We start from the raw sequence: 14,651 nt of genomic DNA, 5'->3' as shown, positions 1-14,651 counted from the left end.
AAGGACTGCAATATGTTACAAAATGGCGTGAAAGGAAATTAAAACATCTTTAAACTTGAGATGCCCTCAACCTGGTCTACCCCAATCTAGATGTCTTTGGGTGATATGCATAAAATATTAAGCACTTCATTTTGAATTTATTGAGTGGATTTGTGAAATACACTACTGGTATACACTGTCTGATTATAGTACAACCTTGTGGACAGCACCAGAAGTCAATGATGAAGCAACTTTAAACAGGAGGGAATTAATGATGCTTTGACAAAGATTGCCACTCTAATTGCTGTTAGTGTCTTATTGAATTGCATTGGATCTTCTTCATGTGTTTGGCCAAGTAATAATTTTTCAGACAAACGAAATGGTTCTTCTGTCAGTCGCCAACAGTCCTTTTTTGGTAGCGCAGCTTTAGTCCTCATAACTACCCATCTCTAAAGGGTCAAAGTCAGGGTCATCATCCTCCAAATCTAAGTCCTCGATGTCCTGGAACAATGATTCATCCACCTCAACATTGTTTCCAACTGAAAGACAAGACAGACAGGAGGAGAGACTTTCAACAATAAGCAGGTAAGTTCATGACATGCATTTGTTTTATCTATATTGGTATAGAAAATGTATCAACTGAGGTTACCCTTATCAAATTTGAAATAATTCCAACACTACATCACTCTGACTGACATTTTAAGATAATGTAAAACAATGGTATAACTATGAAATCAACTTCTTTCATGCATGTTTGTCAATGACTTCAACAAGTTACCATCTTCAAGGAACTGGATGTCTGACGTGTCCAAATTGTGGTCCGTCTCAAACAGCTGTTTGCCTGTGTAAAAATCATATGCTTTTCAATTTCAAATACTGGAAATTCAGAATTAAAATCACTGTCATAAAGGTGTAAACTCAGCAGATGTTTTGTGTATTTAGTATTTATCATGTTATTTTATTCCCATCACAAGAACCCTTACCTTACAAATGTTTCAAATCTGTATAGTAATGAATCAAAACATCTACTACATTTCTGTTTGGTGACAAAATTAATTAAACTGCAGGGCCAAAAATGATGTAGGTGAAAGATCAAGCATTTACCAGTGAGCTTTGTTTTTCCTGATTGCTCCTCTTCTTTTTGTCTTTTCCTCCGTATGTCAGCCATTTCGAGTTCAAACTTGGCTTTCCATGCCAGGAAGTTCTCAATCGTTACCACTGTACCCTGGAACGCCACCTGTCAAGCACACGTGTAGTATCCTCATCATCCTCTAACTCCAAAACATTGTGCACTATCATCAATCCAAAAAGTCACGGTGCGTCACGACAAATACAGTTGTCACATAATATGTGACGAGGAGATGGTGAGCTGGCTGTCCGAATCGCCAAACAAAATGAGGGAATTACAATCTTCATACACAGCCTTCAGTTTATACAGTAGTGTCACGCTGCTACCTTCTCTGCTTCCTCGGCCTCCATCTCTTTCCGCAGTTTCTCTTCTTCTCGTCTGTTCTTCATCAAGTCCACAATTTCATTGAGTTTCTCCTGCACTGCTGTCACCAGGGTAAAAATCATCACCATTCCCAGATTTTCTTCTGACTGCAAATGAAAAGAAAATGACAAACCCTAGCGATGAAATGGATTCCAATGCAGTCCATGAACTGTAAAGAACTTAATGATCTTGTTTTAAGAACACTAAATTCAAACAGTAGACTAATATACATAAATGCATACCTATACAAAAAGACGGTCTTTGACTTTTGTTTATAATTCAGCCTTGACACAAAATATGTACATCTTTATTCAACAACTTTGTGTAATGTTTTCCCATAAGACTGAAAACATCCTTGACTTAGAGGAAAAACCAGGAGTCAATAACCATCAAAAAAATCACATACAGTTTGTGTTATGTTCAGACCTGTTGCTGCAATAATGTGAGGATGTCATCCATATCATTGTTTTCCAGGTTCTCTTGGGAGTGGACCTCCCATAGTGGGGGTTCATCTGGGTATTTTTCAACATATGTGAACTTTAAAGTTGCTTCCACAGCTGAAAAGGGTATTTAATAAAAAACACAACATCAGCATACAAACCTAATTGAATTCATTGCAACAGTAAATCAAAGCGAGTAGTCTGGAACACTACTGACTATTGTATCAAACTCATATGGAGAAAAACATTATAAGGAAGACAACCAGTATGTATTATCTATTTCAAAACACCATCATCACAACTACTACTAAATTCAAGAAAATAAGACAGATTTATGAAGGACAAAGCAATTTATTTAACCAACATACATAACATACTCACTTTCGCCATTTTCTCCCGCATCTGACGTGACAGTGATGGTGAAGCTGATGGGATCCTCTGAAAGCACTGTAACCGAATCAAATTCGTTAATATGATGAAATCCATCCAACCACTTTATCTCAATAGTCTATCTCAACCGAATGAATCATTAGTGGGGTACATAAGATATAAATATCATAGTAGTATAGAATATCATTATTATTGGAAACAAATAACCTATGTCATCTTAACATATGGGTAGATTTTCAAGATACTTCCACAAAAAGTTGTTAAGGTATTGCTAAGACACCCGAGTGTTAGCTGTCTTTTGCTCAGACGTCAACAGGAATGAATTCACACCTGTAAAAGAGTCAGGGTATATCGACTCAATAGCTTCTAGTTCATTTCTTTGCTCTTCAGCGTAGTCTGTCATTTTCACGTTGTTGCAGGTTATCTAGCAGTTAGCGAAATCATCCCTCTGGTGTTGCATGCAGCTACCATCACATGCTGCGTGTTCCGGTGGTTCGATGACGATCGATTATATCCAGGGTCTGTGCATTAATCATTTTGAAATTAGCAAAAAAAATCCGCAGTTATCTACTGTGTTATGTAATGCGGATTGTAACTCTATTCATATTTTATTTAATCATGTTTTCGCGCTGTTTGTGTGTTGCAGAAACAGAACGACTTTTCTGTTTCTATTATTTTTGTCTGCGTGTATTCTTCTTGTAGTTTTATGGTGGTTGATAAGAAACGTTAATGCGCATTACCGCCGTCTACTGGTATGGGGTGTGAACTAGGTTAAAAAATAAAAAAAACACGCTATTTATACCGTCAAGCTCGGTTGAAAAACAAAATCATTCTACTCTCCTAGCCGAATCTTTTTTTTTTTTTTTTTTTTTTTTAAATTACTCACACAGATGTACCAAAGCATGTTGAACTTCTTTAGATACAAAGTAGTATGTTAATGACAATGGAATGATTAATAATATGCAATTAAAATACCAACTCCAAAGAGCAAGTACATATTATCTGCAACTTATTAAGTTCTCTAGTATGTTATTTATCAAAGGATGGATTCTGTAGAATTATATGATAGAAGGCCTTAAAGGTAAAAAAAATCGTTGTGGCCTTTAATTATTCTGTAACAGTCCCCACAGTCTGTTGTTTTATTCATACACACACACACAAAAACTTTATTTCATTTCAATTTCATCCTCGAAGTCCATCACAGGTCTCTTCTCTGGCACAAAGTCCCTGTCCACTCTCTCCACATAACATTGTAGGGTGCTGTAATATTGTTCGCTCGTTGAGAAAGTGTAGAGTGCAGAGATCTCCTCCCAGGCCTTATGGCTTGGGAAAGGGAATGGATCAGGATCCTTGTTCTCAAAAAAACTTTGTAGGTTTCTTTCAGCCAGTTTGGAGGCATATTCCAGAGTGTAAGCCTCAAAGTGCTCCCGTTCTTTCTCCACATAGCGTTTCCAGAATGTGGATTGCAGGAAGCTAACTTTGGAACGGCAATTTTTGTAGCAGGTACCAAGAAGCCCAAATGTGGCTGCGATGATGATAATGCACCAGCCAAGAATCTGCAGGTACAAAATAATAGTCAACACTATACCAGATAATCATGACATTGCACAGAAAGCAAATATACGAAGATTTCACACCTGCCTACATTTAAAGTGGAATGTTACCAGAGATTAGTCACAACATTTTATGACACAATCTTATCCTGGAGACTTCTAATTTATCAAACCAAATCCACTTGGACGTTGGGTCAAAAGTTTGAAAGGCACATTTCAAATCAGAGGGTGTCTACTAAATCTACAAGTCAAATCTGGGACTGCTTTTTGTCTGTCAAATTGCAAATTCAATGTTGGGGTTATAAAAATTAAGTGGATGTGTGTTTGTTTTAAGAAATGTTTTTGGGTGTACCCTGCCGACAAACTACAAACTGTTCATGACAAAGCTGGGGAGAATATACCAGCATGTTAACAAGAGCCAACATTTAAGTTACAAGTTGGGGCTTGTTTCTGTAGACTGCCTCCAGGACCGCAGAAAATATAATACGGCATACACTGCACAACAGAAATGGTACATAAAGTCCCAAAATTCCCTTACCTGAGATTGGGCCCTGAACATTAGCAGCAGATCCATGCGCTCCTCTTCAGATAACTTGGACCGGCCACAGGGAACTCTGGCTAGCTCCTCCCGACACTTCAGGGTCTTGTTTTTACAGAACAGGTCCACCACCAGATTGTCGTCGAGACCGCTGACAGCACACTCATAAAAAGTCCCATTGAGCAGGGCCACAGAGAGCCACATTATAGGAGCCACACAAGCCCCTGTAAAGATGCTCATGAACACCCTGAAGCATCCAAAGCATCTACCGCGGGGACAAAGCTTCATGGGATTGAGGCAGCAGCCAGTGTAAAGCCTCCACAATCTAGCACTGAAGAACAGTCCTAAAACCAAAAGCACAGCCGCAGGTCCAAGCAGGAATGTGAGTCCATAGGCAAAGTTCTGATCGTGGTTGCAGGGACACTGAAAGGAGACCATGGAGAAGACTCGCTCCCCGCCTATTGTCAGGAGAGCCATAAAACTGTAGCCAATTGTGGCTTTCTGGTTCATGAAGAAACGAAGGACCGTCTGGAATTTATCCATGGTACCAGTGGGGGATTTAGACGCGCTCCACAAGTAATAAACCAGAAGAAAAAGAGAGCAGAATGAAAATGTGGACCATCAAGCAATAGGCATTTGCTAGGGGTTGCTGGAGACAAAAACAGTGCCCCTCCCTTTGGTTTGTGCTCTTCCCTTCAGACTCCTCCCTCTGTCCCTCAGCTACTCCTACGCTCTCATTGCTTTTCATTCATCAAATCTACACTTAACCCAAGGAAAGTCACAAAATACAGGAGGTAACAGTAAAAGAAAGGCTGCAAAAATATGTTACACAGCACCTTGTCTGTTTCTGTCTACTCTTCGCCTCCAACTGTGCAATGAAAATCCTGCATATCCTGTTTTGCTGATTACCAACCCGAGTCTCTTGACAATAATGCAGGCTCTAAAAGCATAGCCTCTTTGTTACTGCAATGCCCTGATCATATTTAAAGGTAAACTTGGAAACGACCAGTAAAATTCAAAGTAAAATGATTTCTTTCATTCACATTTTTTTTGTTATATGGTAACTGAACCAACCTTTGTAAAATCACCAACTGTCATTTCATAATAAAATCATACATCTGGACAAAGCATGCAAGGAAAGGAAAGTTGCAAGCAACAAGAAATCATGCAGAATGACACCACTTCTTCTATTGAATGTTTCCGTACAAAACATACCATTGTTATTGCAACACAGCCAGTCAGCATCATGCAGCTCAGCAAAATGAAGACGAAATCACATCCTCTCAGTGGTTTGACTGTTCCAGCCTCAGTGACTACTCAAGACTAAGTGCCTTGTAAAAGGCTGCTAATGTGAAACACCAGTGATACGCAACAAACAGGCTTATTATCTCGTCTATTAGACTTACGCCAATGACACCAAGTTTTACAAATACAGTAGCTGTTTACACTTTTGATTTCTTTTTCTTATATCGCTGTTCATTCAGAAGTCAATCGTACAATCTACTCTCCTATTATTTTAACAGCCTGATTTGGATCCCACCATCTTCCCACTAAAAGGCCCATCCTCCATGAGTCATGATTTAAGCAGGCTCACAGCGTAGGTTGTAGGTTGATCTGAGTAGAATAATTGTCTTTATTTGTCTTGCACACAAACATGAAATTTGAACTTTCCGTTTGGCCCAACAGAGTAACAGACACAAAATGTGTGTGACTATTTTGGTACACAACGCAGCCCCATGTAAAGAAAATGATCGGATGTGAGCATTTCCTATTTGAAACCATTGAGACCTTTCGATTGGGCGCCATGTAAATCTCAGACTTTATTTCCGCAAGTATATGACTTCTCAAAAATATGCATTTTTGTGCTCTTACATTAAATTTCAATATTTTGGCAAATTGTCAAATCGTCCTTACAAGCCCATCCCGCCTTCATCCACAAAATTAAGAACAGCAGGATTGTCTGCAGGTGACTCAGCTGATTTGACAGAGGCCATTCGCGCCATTCCAGTCTCCACATACTTGTGTAATGTGCTGTAGTAGTAGTCTTTGGTACTGAACTTGTAGAGCGTGGAGATGTTCTCCCAATCTTTGCTGGAAGGAGTGATGACATGTCGGGGCATTGTCTGTTCGAAGAAACTTTCTAGGTTTCTCTCTGCTAGTTCTTTGGCATGTTTCATGGTGTAGGAGTCCATGAGGTTGCTCTCCTCCTGAGAATAAACCTTCCAGAACTTGAGTTGCAGGTAGCTGACGGGTGAGGTGCACCGAGCCAAACAGGTCAACAGAATGTTGGACAACATAACAGATGCAATCAGCAGCCAACCAAGGATCTACAATTATTGATACACAATTTTTAGAACAAGGGGAAATTGAGTTGCAAGACACGTGGTACTGTTATTGGAAATATCAACTGTACTTCAGTCAATTCAACATTTGAAGATTATACAAGAACAATGTTGCTCTTGCATGTCATTCCAAATCCACAAACAATTATTGGGCTTAATGACATTATACAGAGTAGTACAAGACCCAGTGCAAGCACAACTACACAATATATGCCATCTAGTGGTGAACGTTGATATTACAACTCAAAAACTACTATTTGCAGGTGATAAGGGCCAGGGTGGCCCCTGAATACAAAAATCCACGTGTCAATGACGGCCATTGAAAAACATTTGAATGTTCATCTACTGTATATGTTTTACAAAGCCCCTAAAATGAATCAAAACTATTGATAGCCATCCGATATGGAAAACGTGTTCTCATGGTGTTTAAAGGTAAAATGAAAACTGACCTGTGAGTGAGCCCTGAGCGTAAGCAGCACGGCTTGTCTGTCATTGACACTGCTTCCTCCTCCACAAGGAAACTTGGGAAGCTCCTTTCGACATTGGATCAGAGAAGTCGCACCGCCGCAGAGACGTTCACTGTAATCACTCACATTGACACCTGTCATTGCACACTCAAAGTAGTTCCCGTTTAGCAGAGCCACGGCAATCCAACTGGATGGTGCCACCAGGGCTGTGGTGCTGATCTGAAAGATTATCCTCAGACAGTGAGACATCCTCTTACAGCAGGATGCATAGGCCCCACGTTGGCAAAACCCTGTCATCATCTTCCACATCTTTTTACTTAAGATATAAGCTAAAAGTAGCAGAGCCAGAGCAGGTACTAACAGGAACACCATGCCGTAAAGGAAGTTGAGCTCGTTGCAGGGGCACTTGAAGAGCACCGAGGAGAAGATCTGCTCTCCTCCAGCCGTCAGCAAGGAGATTAACCCGAAACCAAGGTTTGTCTGTTTGTTGGCAATCTTGAGGACTGCATTAAACTTATCCATCTCGGACTGCTGTGTGACTTTTTTAAATACAGTATGTAAGAGTGTGGTGTCACTACTCAGTTTTGTTCCTCCTCCCCTTAACCACAAACCACAAACACCCACAGGTGTCAGCTATCTAGCAATGGTTTATTCATAGGTATATAGTTACAGCAAAATCAAAAAGTCACAATTCATGGTCACATGTTTTTACCTTAACCTTCTAACACGTTGAAGTAATTGTAAATAAGTTATCCCATATTCACTCAAATATTATTGTGTGAAGGCAGAATGTGCTGTTATTGTTAAAATTCACAGTGGGTATGGACAATTGTTTATTCTGGTGTGACAGGTAAGGTTTGAATATAGTTTTTACAGAGTAATAATAGCAGGTTATTTTTTGTTACTCTTGCATGTCGGTTAAGAATGTTAAATTCTTTCTTGGGCATTTTTTAATATCTAAAATAATAACCATTACAGGAGTGTGAAGGGTATATTTCCTGTTATTAATCAACATTTTACCTTATTTGATCATCTGAGCAGCAGCCCTTTTCAAATTTTGTTGTTGTCATTTTACTCCAATCCACAAAGGGCGCTGCTATATTCTTACGCGTGAGTTGCAAACTGTCTTCTATTTACAAAGAAGAATATGAAACGCGACTGATTTTTTGTTGTACCAGTCTTATATGCTGAATACATTGGACACTTTTGATTCAATTTTTGAAGTGTATTTCGATAATCAACTGAATCGACAGTTTAGTTCATCTTGCGTTTAGATTGAGCATCCTTATCTGAAGTCAGAAAAGTCTAAACATGGCAGAAAACACAGGTAAGGACATTGGTTGACGTTAGCCAGTTAGCAAGCAAGAGCAGTTGAACTAGCATTACACTTAGATATAATCCCTAGAAAAATGGATTTGGATGTTTTTGTGGGTCCTATGGTTATTAACATATTGTGCACGAGACCAAGATTTTTTTAATACATATATATTATGCAGAACTGTTTAACTACGTAGCAGTTCTGCACCTCGTCAACTTTCAGCATCTGTGATACGCCTGCTGACCTACCAATCGTTTCCAAGTACATTTGCATTAAGAGAAGCTGAAAGGGCAATGTTGAGCATCTCCTACGAAAAATTATAACCTGTGAGCCAAAAACCATTTGACATCTAAAGTGAGATAACAATGCATAAAATGTTTTTTTGTTGTATTAATAAAGACGATAGTGTTCCATTTATAAAGTCAGATACCTGCTACAGAGCGCAAAATATATATTCCTGCATGTAACAAAAAACGTACTTTTATACAAGATGTCAATGTCGATTTGAATCCTCGTGTATGACTCCATCTGCTGTCACCCAAAAATGACGTCAGCTCCTGTTACGTCATCATTTTTAATCACTTGCAATCAGATGATTTAAAAAGACTAATTCACATATCAATATAAAATATTTATTCTAAATTTAATAGCTATTAAAGTACTTATTGTACTTGCTTAATGTAAATGGCACACTAGGGCTTCACACATGATTATAGGTGGTTGGAGTGATGCATGTTTTGACCGACTAAAAAAAAAATATATATATATATGTGTCAGGAGGGGCAACCGGTGTAAAAACTGCCAAACGCAATGTGAGTGACTCGCTGTGGCGACCGGGAAAAGCCAAAAGTCACTTCCAACTTATTATTTATTTTGCAAAGACGCAGAGAGCCACAGCAGAAGGACAAAATAGCCACTTGAGGATCTGGAGCTACGGGTTGCCTAACTTTGGCTCATTGTATGTTTTAGTTGGAACTTTAAAGGGATCTGTTGACTGCTCTTTGATGAAAGCAATGTCAATGTGAAAACTATTTCAAGTTGATTTACAGGCTTTGCATGAATGATAATCGGTCAAACGATATGTCACGATAACCGATTATGTCAATGTGACTACAAAGTCAAAGCGTTGCTCATGAGTAGGACGTATAACGTATAATGCACATTTTCACACATATTCTTTCTGATCAGAGCAAAACGAGGCAAAGCATGACAAGTCATCATCACCTGGAATGACAGACCAAGAGAAACAAATGGCAGCCAGTGCATATGATTTGTTTTTGGTGAGTGTTCACATTTGAATTATAATGAACCGTTATAGTGGCCCCTAGTATTTCCGGGTGAGAGAGACCAGGCTGTTTGAAAATAGTAAAAACAAATTGCATTTAATTGACTCCCATTTAGAAATGCTTAGTTTGACACAAACGCTACTCCACATCTTGAGATGTTTATTTTTTATTTACAACACAATGAAGTATCCTAATACCTCCATCCATAAACTACTATTTTTTCCATTGTTTTTTAATGTAAGTGAATGACAGAATAGTATTCCTCTCATTGTACTGTATTGTCACTGTACACAGGCTAAGAAGTACGACGAGTCTTTGAGAAACCTTGAAGCTTTGCAAGAATTGAACAAAGAGGACTACAAGATTGCTTTGAATAAAGCTATTGTAGAGTTTTACAAAAGTGGTCAGACTACCACAGGTAACCTTAAGCAAAGCCTAATGGCAATGAAGACCCAGGTAAGTGAATGTGGCTCATATTTCTCCACCTCCTTTTCCTTGAACGGTAACATAACCCATTGCCATCCTTGCAATCCTTCAGGTTCACACAGCCACCGAAGATGTTGATGGGTTGGATGATGTTGAAAATAGTTTCTTGTACTACAATCAAGCCATTATTCACTACCATATGCGGCAATACTCAGAAGCCATTTCCATTGGAGAGAAACTCTATCAATTTCTGGAACCGTTTGGTATGTTGTGGTGATTTCTATGCGTTTGAAGATGTCGCGGATGAAAATACAAAAATGTTAGGAAGTCGTGCCTTGTAGTTTGGCATGGAGTCATTCTGTTATTTGTCCTAGAAGAGAAGTTTGCTCAGGCCGTGTGTTTCCTGCTGGTGGATCTGTACCTGCTCACGTTCCAGCCGGAAAAGGCCCTCCACCTGTTGGCTGTGCTGGATAAGCTTTCTGTACAAGGAAGCAACAAGAACGGCAAAGGAGAGGTACCTAACTCCAAGACTACAAAACTGACCGCATGGTGCTCTCCAGTGCAGGTGGATAAGTTCTGTCAAAATGTACTCTAAGATTTTAACTATATTTTTGTGCTTACAGAATAACAAAGACGGTGGAAACCAGAAGGCAGAGTTTTCTGCCATGATAGAGGCAGCTAAATCAAAGATGCACCAGGTATGCTAGAGGAAATCTAGACAACTTCATTTCCTGCTTTCGCCCTCCTTATGTTTCCTATTGTTTTTTTAACAGTACAAAGTTAGAGCCTACATTCAAATGAAATCCTCCAAAGCGTGTAAAAGAGAGATCAAGTCAGTGATGAACACGTCAGGAAATGTGAGTCTCTTTTGGCACCTCATGATTTATTTTGGTTTAACAAAAGAACTATATGACTGAATTGTTTAAAAAAAATGTAAGTAAAACAAATCAATCTTATTCCTGTTCCGTGTCAGTCTGCACCATCACTATTCCTTAAGAGCAACTTTGAATATCTGAGAGGAAACTACCGGAAAGCAGTGAAGCTGCTCAACAGTTCCAATATAGCAGAACACCCCGGCCCCATCAAAACAGGTGACTGTACTTTGGGTCTGGTTCTAAAATTGTTTTGATTGTTTTGCCAGGGTAAATCCTTTTTTAACTGCAAATTGTTGGTGTCACATGAATCTGGTTTCAGCACTTTACCTGTTATCTTCCTTGTGAATTGTGTCTTGACCCACCCAGGTGAATGTGTCCGTTGTATGTTCTGGAACAATCTTGGCTGCATTCACTTTGCAATGGGGAAACATAACCTCGGAATTTTCTACTTCAAGAAGGCATTGCAAGAAAATGACCATACGTGTGCACAGCTCGGAGATGGTGGCAACGGACAAGGTGAGTCAAAGAAAGTCAGTGATTCTGTACGTAATAGTATAGGGACGCGCTTACGTTTTCTTCTGCCCTTTCTTCTACTTTGCAGCTAAGAAATTCGCAGGTATCCCCATGTGTGCTCTACTAGCCAACAAACGCTATGAACTTCTATACAACTGCGGCATCCAGTTGCTGCACATCGGCAGGCCTCTGGCCGCCTTCGAGTGTCTGATTGAGGCGGTGCAGGTTTACCATTCCAATCCTCGACTTTGGCTGCGGCTCGCAGAGTGTTGCATCTCTGCTAATAAAGGGGTATGTCAAATCAAATCTACATAATCTCTTGCTGACTCTCATGCTGCAATGTTTTTGTAATACATTTGAATTCCCCCAAATTTTTAGCACTGTTTTTACTGTTTGTTTGTAGGGTTCAGAACAGGAGAGCAAAGGTTTACCTTGTAAAAAAGGCATCGTTCAGTCAATTGTGGGACAGGGATACCATCGCAAGATCGTCTTGGCATCCCAGTCCATGCAGAACACTATTTACAGGTTAGTACTATTGCTCGTCTTTCATCATAGCATACAATAAAACTATTTGAGCACAATTTTCCTGCTGAGCTTTCTTGTGCTTTCCTAAATTGCTCCGTGTGTCTGTCTTGCAGTGAGGGCCAATCAGCAGCCATTCCAGTGGCAAGTATGGAGTTTGCTGCCATTTGTCTGAGGAACTCTCTGCTGTTGCTGCCTGAACACCAACAGCAGGACGTCAAGATGGAGAACAGCTCCAAGAACTCAAGTCAGTCAGGAAGCACCGAGAGTGGCAGCGAGAACAGTGATGCCTGCAGGTCTGACCTGTGCACTCATACAATTTTCAATTTAAATAAAAAAAAAAAAATGCTGAATGGCTTTTGATGCTTTGTGTCACTCCTGCTGTATGTTTGTCAATTTCCTTTCACGTGCTCTGATGACCGTCATCTATTTTTCAGTGGGAAAGGTCAGGAGGCCGACAGGTTACTCTCTGCGGCGCCATCGTCTCCTCTCAGAAAACAGGAAGTTGAAAACCTCAGGTAATTCAACTGCCATGTCTCCACCTTTCAAGGGCTGCGTAGGCAAATTCAGCAAGACAAGACAAAGCAGCTTGGTAGCCGACTACATCTGTGTTCAGCATAATAACTAAATACAGCATCACCATGTTTACTTGGAACCTCATATCTGTACCTTATATGTAATTGTAATGTTTTGTTCAATCTTCAGATGCTCCATCTTGGCATGTAGTGCCTATGTGGCCTTAGCACTAGGAGACAACCTGATGGCTTTAAACCATGCTGAGAAACTGTTGCATCAAACCAAGGTGTCAGGGTCACTCAAGTAAGTTCTCTTAAAGTGCTTCTTGATCTCTATGGCTACCTGATGATTGGAATCAGTTAACTTGTATCTTTGCTGCCTTCAGGTTCCTCGGTCACCTGTACGCGGCTGAGGCCCTCATTTCGTTGGACAGGATCTCCGATGCCATCGCGCACCTCAACCCGGAGAATGTCATCGACGTGTCAATCGGGGTGCTGACCAGTGAGCAAGACCCAGGTCTGCTGGTTTTTGCTTAAGCAGAGTTGGAAGCAAAATTGAGTGTTCAGACAATAGCTTCGAACATCTTAGGTTGAAGTGCAATTTTCTAGCCTGAAGGAGGTCTATGGCCTCCAAAATGGATCTAATCACAGTCTTTACATCCCTTGAAAACAATTCTTTTTATTTGAATTGTACAGGTTATTTATATGAATGTCGGAAAAGGTTTTGCAATGATTAATTGAAGTGCATTTTGTTTTTCTTAGCAGGTTCTGATAAAGGAGATGAACCTGTTGAATCTTGTAAGTTCATTTTATTCCAACAGTTACCCAAGCAAATCCTAAACCAATGCTGACTGTGCATAGTTTATGAATAATGATGAATAGCAGCATCTGGCACTGACATAGTATGCTCATCTTAAATATTCGAGTGTAAAACATTTTTTTGCTCATTGTCTGTGCATTTTCTGTTTGCAGCAGGCAAGCTGACCCCGCTCTGTTATCCCAGCAATGTAACGTCAGCTCGGGCCATGATGCTCTTCAACCTAGGAAGCGCGTACTGCTTACGAAGCGAATATGACAAAGCCCGCAAGTGCCTTCAACAGGTAACCTTGTAAGCATGCTCAGCGGTCACATGGCATCAATTGGTCCTTGACATATTTCTTCAACACAAAAAAAAAGATTTTTGCTTACATGGATTCATTTCTTAATCACTGAGTGACTCTGTATAGTTAATTTTGTGTGCCCAGTGTTTGATATTATATTCCCCAATGTCTCTGTACTATTAACACTGTAGTATTGTTTCCCATTGTTCAGATTATTTTTTTTCTCAACGAGTTTTGTTCTTCCACTATTAGACTTCACTACACGTCTTTTGTTTTTCTCAGGCTGCATCCATGGTGAATACGAAGGAGATTCCACCTGAAGCCATCTTGTTGGGAGTCTACTTGGAGCTACAAAACGGTTAGTTGGCACCTCCAATCATGAAGCTGTTGGCTTTACGTCAAAATAGTCATTGCTTTCAGCAGTTGGCATTCATTATCAAAAAGTGACATTAATGGTAAGTTGTTTCTTCAGGAAACACTCAGCTGGCCTTGCAGATCATCAAACGCAACCAGCTGCTACCCGCGGCGGTCCAGAGGGTGTCACCAGATTCCGGCAAGAAACTCATGCAGCCGATCCAACTTCCCTCACCGTTCACACAAGTCCAACGTAAATGAGCCTTCCAACTCGCTTTGAACCCATTAGACCACAGACACAAGCACTCTAAGGAGCCTTGATATTTATTCTGCTTCCTGCCTCGGCATTGGGAGCGGTATGAAATGCAAGTCTGACTGATGTGAGAAGTGATTATGAATTGAGACCTGCTGAGGTCATCCTCATTTTAAATTCATTTTGCCAGTAGGCCTGAATGAAAAAATAAAATTTAATTTACTATATGATGTATGACTCTTAATAATGTTTTACAGTGTTATTCTGTCTCCATATTGCAAGACTGTG

The 14,651-nt window shown here is 40.0% G+C and overlaps 4 protein-coding genes across 8 annotated transcripts; 1 reads left to right on the top strand and 3 right to left on the bottom strand.

The window, feature by feature from the left end:
- Window positions 1–115: 115 nt before the first annotated feature.
- Window positions 116–2,823, bottom strand: rwdd1 (RWD domain containing 1). Its single transcript, XM_037273096.1, has 7 exons — window positions 2,632–2,823; window positions 2,293–2,358; window positions 1,898–2,028; window positions 1,435–1,578; window positions 1,084–1,216; window positions 758–820; window positions 116–518 (listed from the first exon to the last, which is right to left on the bottom strand). The coding sequence occupies exons 1-7, from the start codon at window positions 2,702–2,704 to the stop codon at window positions 406–408; spliced, it is 723 nt and encodes a 240-aa protein (XP_037128991.1). The 5' UTR covers window positions 2,705–2,823; the 3' UTR covers window positions 116–405.
- Window positions 2,824–3,202: 379 nt separating this feature from the next.
- On the bottom strand, window positions 3,203–5,867 carry LOC119136016 (calcium homeostasis modulator protein 5). Its single transcript, XM_037274085.1, has 2 exons — window positions 4,393–5,867; window positions 3,203–3,857 (listed from the first exon to the last, which is right to left on the bottom strand). Exons 1-2 carry the CDS (start codon window positions 4,933–4,935, stop codon window positions 3,468–3,470), a joined length of 933 nt encoding a protein of 310 aa, XP_037129980.1. The 5' UTR covers window positions 4,936–5,867; the 3' UTR covers window positions 3,203–3,467.
- Window positions 5,868–5,997: 130 nt separating this feature from the next.
- Window positions 5,998–7,770, bottom strand: calhm6 (calcium homeostasis modulator family member 6). Of its 2 annotated transcripts, none has more exons than XM_037274084.1 (2): window positions 7,184–7,770; window positions 5,998–6,599 (listed from the first exon to the last, which is right to left on the bottom strand). In XM_037274084.1, the coding sequence occupies exons 1-2, from the start codon at window positions 7,721–7,723 to the stop codon at window positions 6,303–6,305; spliced, it is 837 nt and encodes a 278-aa protein (XP_037129979.1). In that variant the 5' UTR covers window positions 7,724–7,770; the 3' UTR covers window positions 5,998–6,302. The 2 variants fall into 2 exon arrangements, with proteins under 2 accessions (XP_037129979.1, XP_037129977.1); XM_037274082.1 differs by having other exon boundaries at window positions 5,998–6,719; window positions 7,184–7,767.
- A 563-nt stretch (window positions 7,771–8,333) lies between these two features.
- cnot10 (CCR4-NOT transcription complex, subunit 10) lies at window positions 8,334–14,590 on the top strand. 4 transcript variants are annotated; one of them, XM_037273913.1, is made up of 19 exons: window positions 8,334–8,528; window positions 9,708–9,799; window positions 10,100–10,261; window positions 10,344–10,494; window positions 10,609–10,745; window positions 10,855–10,929; window positions 11,005–11,088; window positions 11,205–11,322; window positions 11,473–11,622; window positions 11,708–11,910; window positions 12,023–12,144; window positions 12,258–12,437; window positions 12,579–12,659; window positions 12,847–12,960; window positions 13,043–13,173; window positions 13,422–13,454; window positions 13,629–13,756; window positions 14,039–14,114; window positions 14,229–14,590. In XM_037273913.1, the coding sequence occupies exons 1-19, from the start codon at window positions 8,513–8,515 to the stop codon at window positions 14,369–14,371; spliced, it is 2,196 nt and encodes a 731-aa protein (XP_037129808.1). In that variant the 5' UTR covers window positions 8,334–8,512; the 3' UTR covers window positions 14,372–14,590. The 4 variants fall into 4 exon arrangements, with proteins under 4 accessions (XP_037129808.1, XP_037129806.1, XP_037129807.1 ...); XM_037273911.1 differs by having other exon boundaries at window positions 13,419–13,454; XM_037273912.1 differs by having other exon boundaries at window positions 10,606–10,745.
- The last annotated feature ends 61 nt before the right edge of the window (window positions 14,591–14,651 follow it).

Source organism: Syngnathus acus, chromosome 16 (genome assembly GCF_901709675.1).
Source record: "Syngnathus acus chromosome 16, fSynAcu1.2, whole genome shotgun sequence".
Lineage (NCBI taxonomy): Eukaryota > Metazoa > Chordata > Actinopteri > Syngnathiformes > Syngnathidae > Syngnathus > Syngnathus acus.
The sequence above is the reverse complement of the archived record's forward strand: the minus strand, read 5'-3'. Positions and strand labels throughout refer to the sequence as shown.

Excerpts from the sequence above, each read along its gene's own strand:
- rwdd1 (XM_037273096.1), bottom strand. The coding sequence starts at position 2,704 with ATGACAGACTACGCTGAAGAGCAAAGAAATGAACTAGAAGCTATTGAG. Across the intron at positions 1,217-1,434 it reads AGGCCGAGGAAGCAGAGAAG|GTGGCGTTCCAGGGTACAGT; the intron begins GTAGCAGCGTGA and ends TGTGCTTGACAG. Across the intron at positions 821-1,083 it reads AGGAAAAACAAAGCTCACTG|GCAAACAGCTGTTTGAGACG; the intron begins GTAAATGCTTGA and ends ATTTTTACACAG.
- LOC119136016 (XM_037274085.1), bottom strand. The coding sequence starts at position 4,935 with ATGGATAAATTCCAGACGGTCCTTCGTTTCTTCATGAACCAGAAAGCC. Across the intron at positions 3,858-4,392 it reads TGTTCAGGGCCCAATCTCAG|ATTCTTGGCTGGTGCATTAT; the intron begins GTAAGGGAATTT and ends TTGTACCTGCAG.
- calhm6 (XM_037274082.1), bottom strand. The coding sequence starts at position 7,723 with ATGGATAAGTTTAATGCAGTCCTCAAGATTGCCAACAAACAGACAAAC. Across the intron at positions 6,720-7,183 it reads CGCTCAGGGCTCACTCACAG|ATCCTTGGTTGGCTGCTGAT; the intron begins GTCAGTTTTCAT and ends CAATAATTGTAG.
- cnot10 (XM_037273910.1), top strand. Across the intron at positions 10,746-10,854 it reads ACAAGAACGGCAAAGGAGAG|AATAACAAAGACGGTGGAAA; the intron begins GTACCTAACTCC and ends TTGTGCTTACAG. Across the intron at positions 12,660-12,846 it reads CAGGAAGTTGAAAACCTCAG|ATGCTCCATCTTGGCATGTA; the intron begins GTAATTCAACTG and ends TTCAATCTTCAG.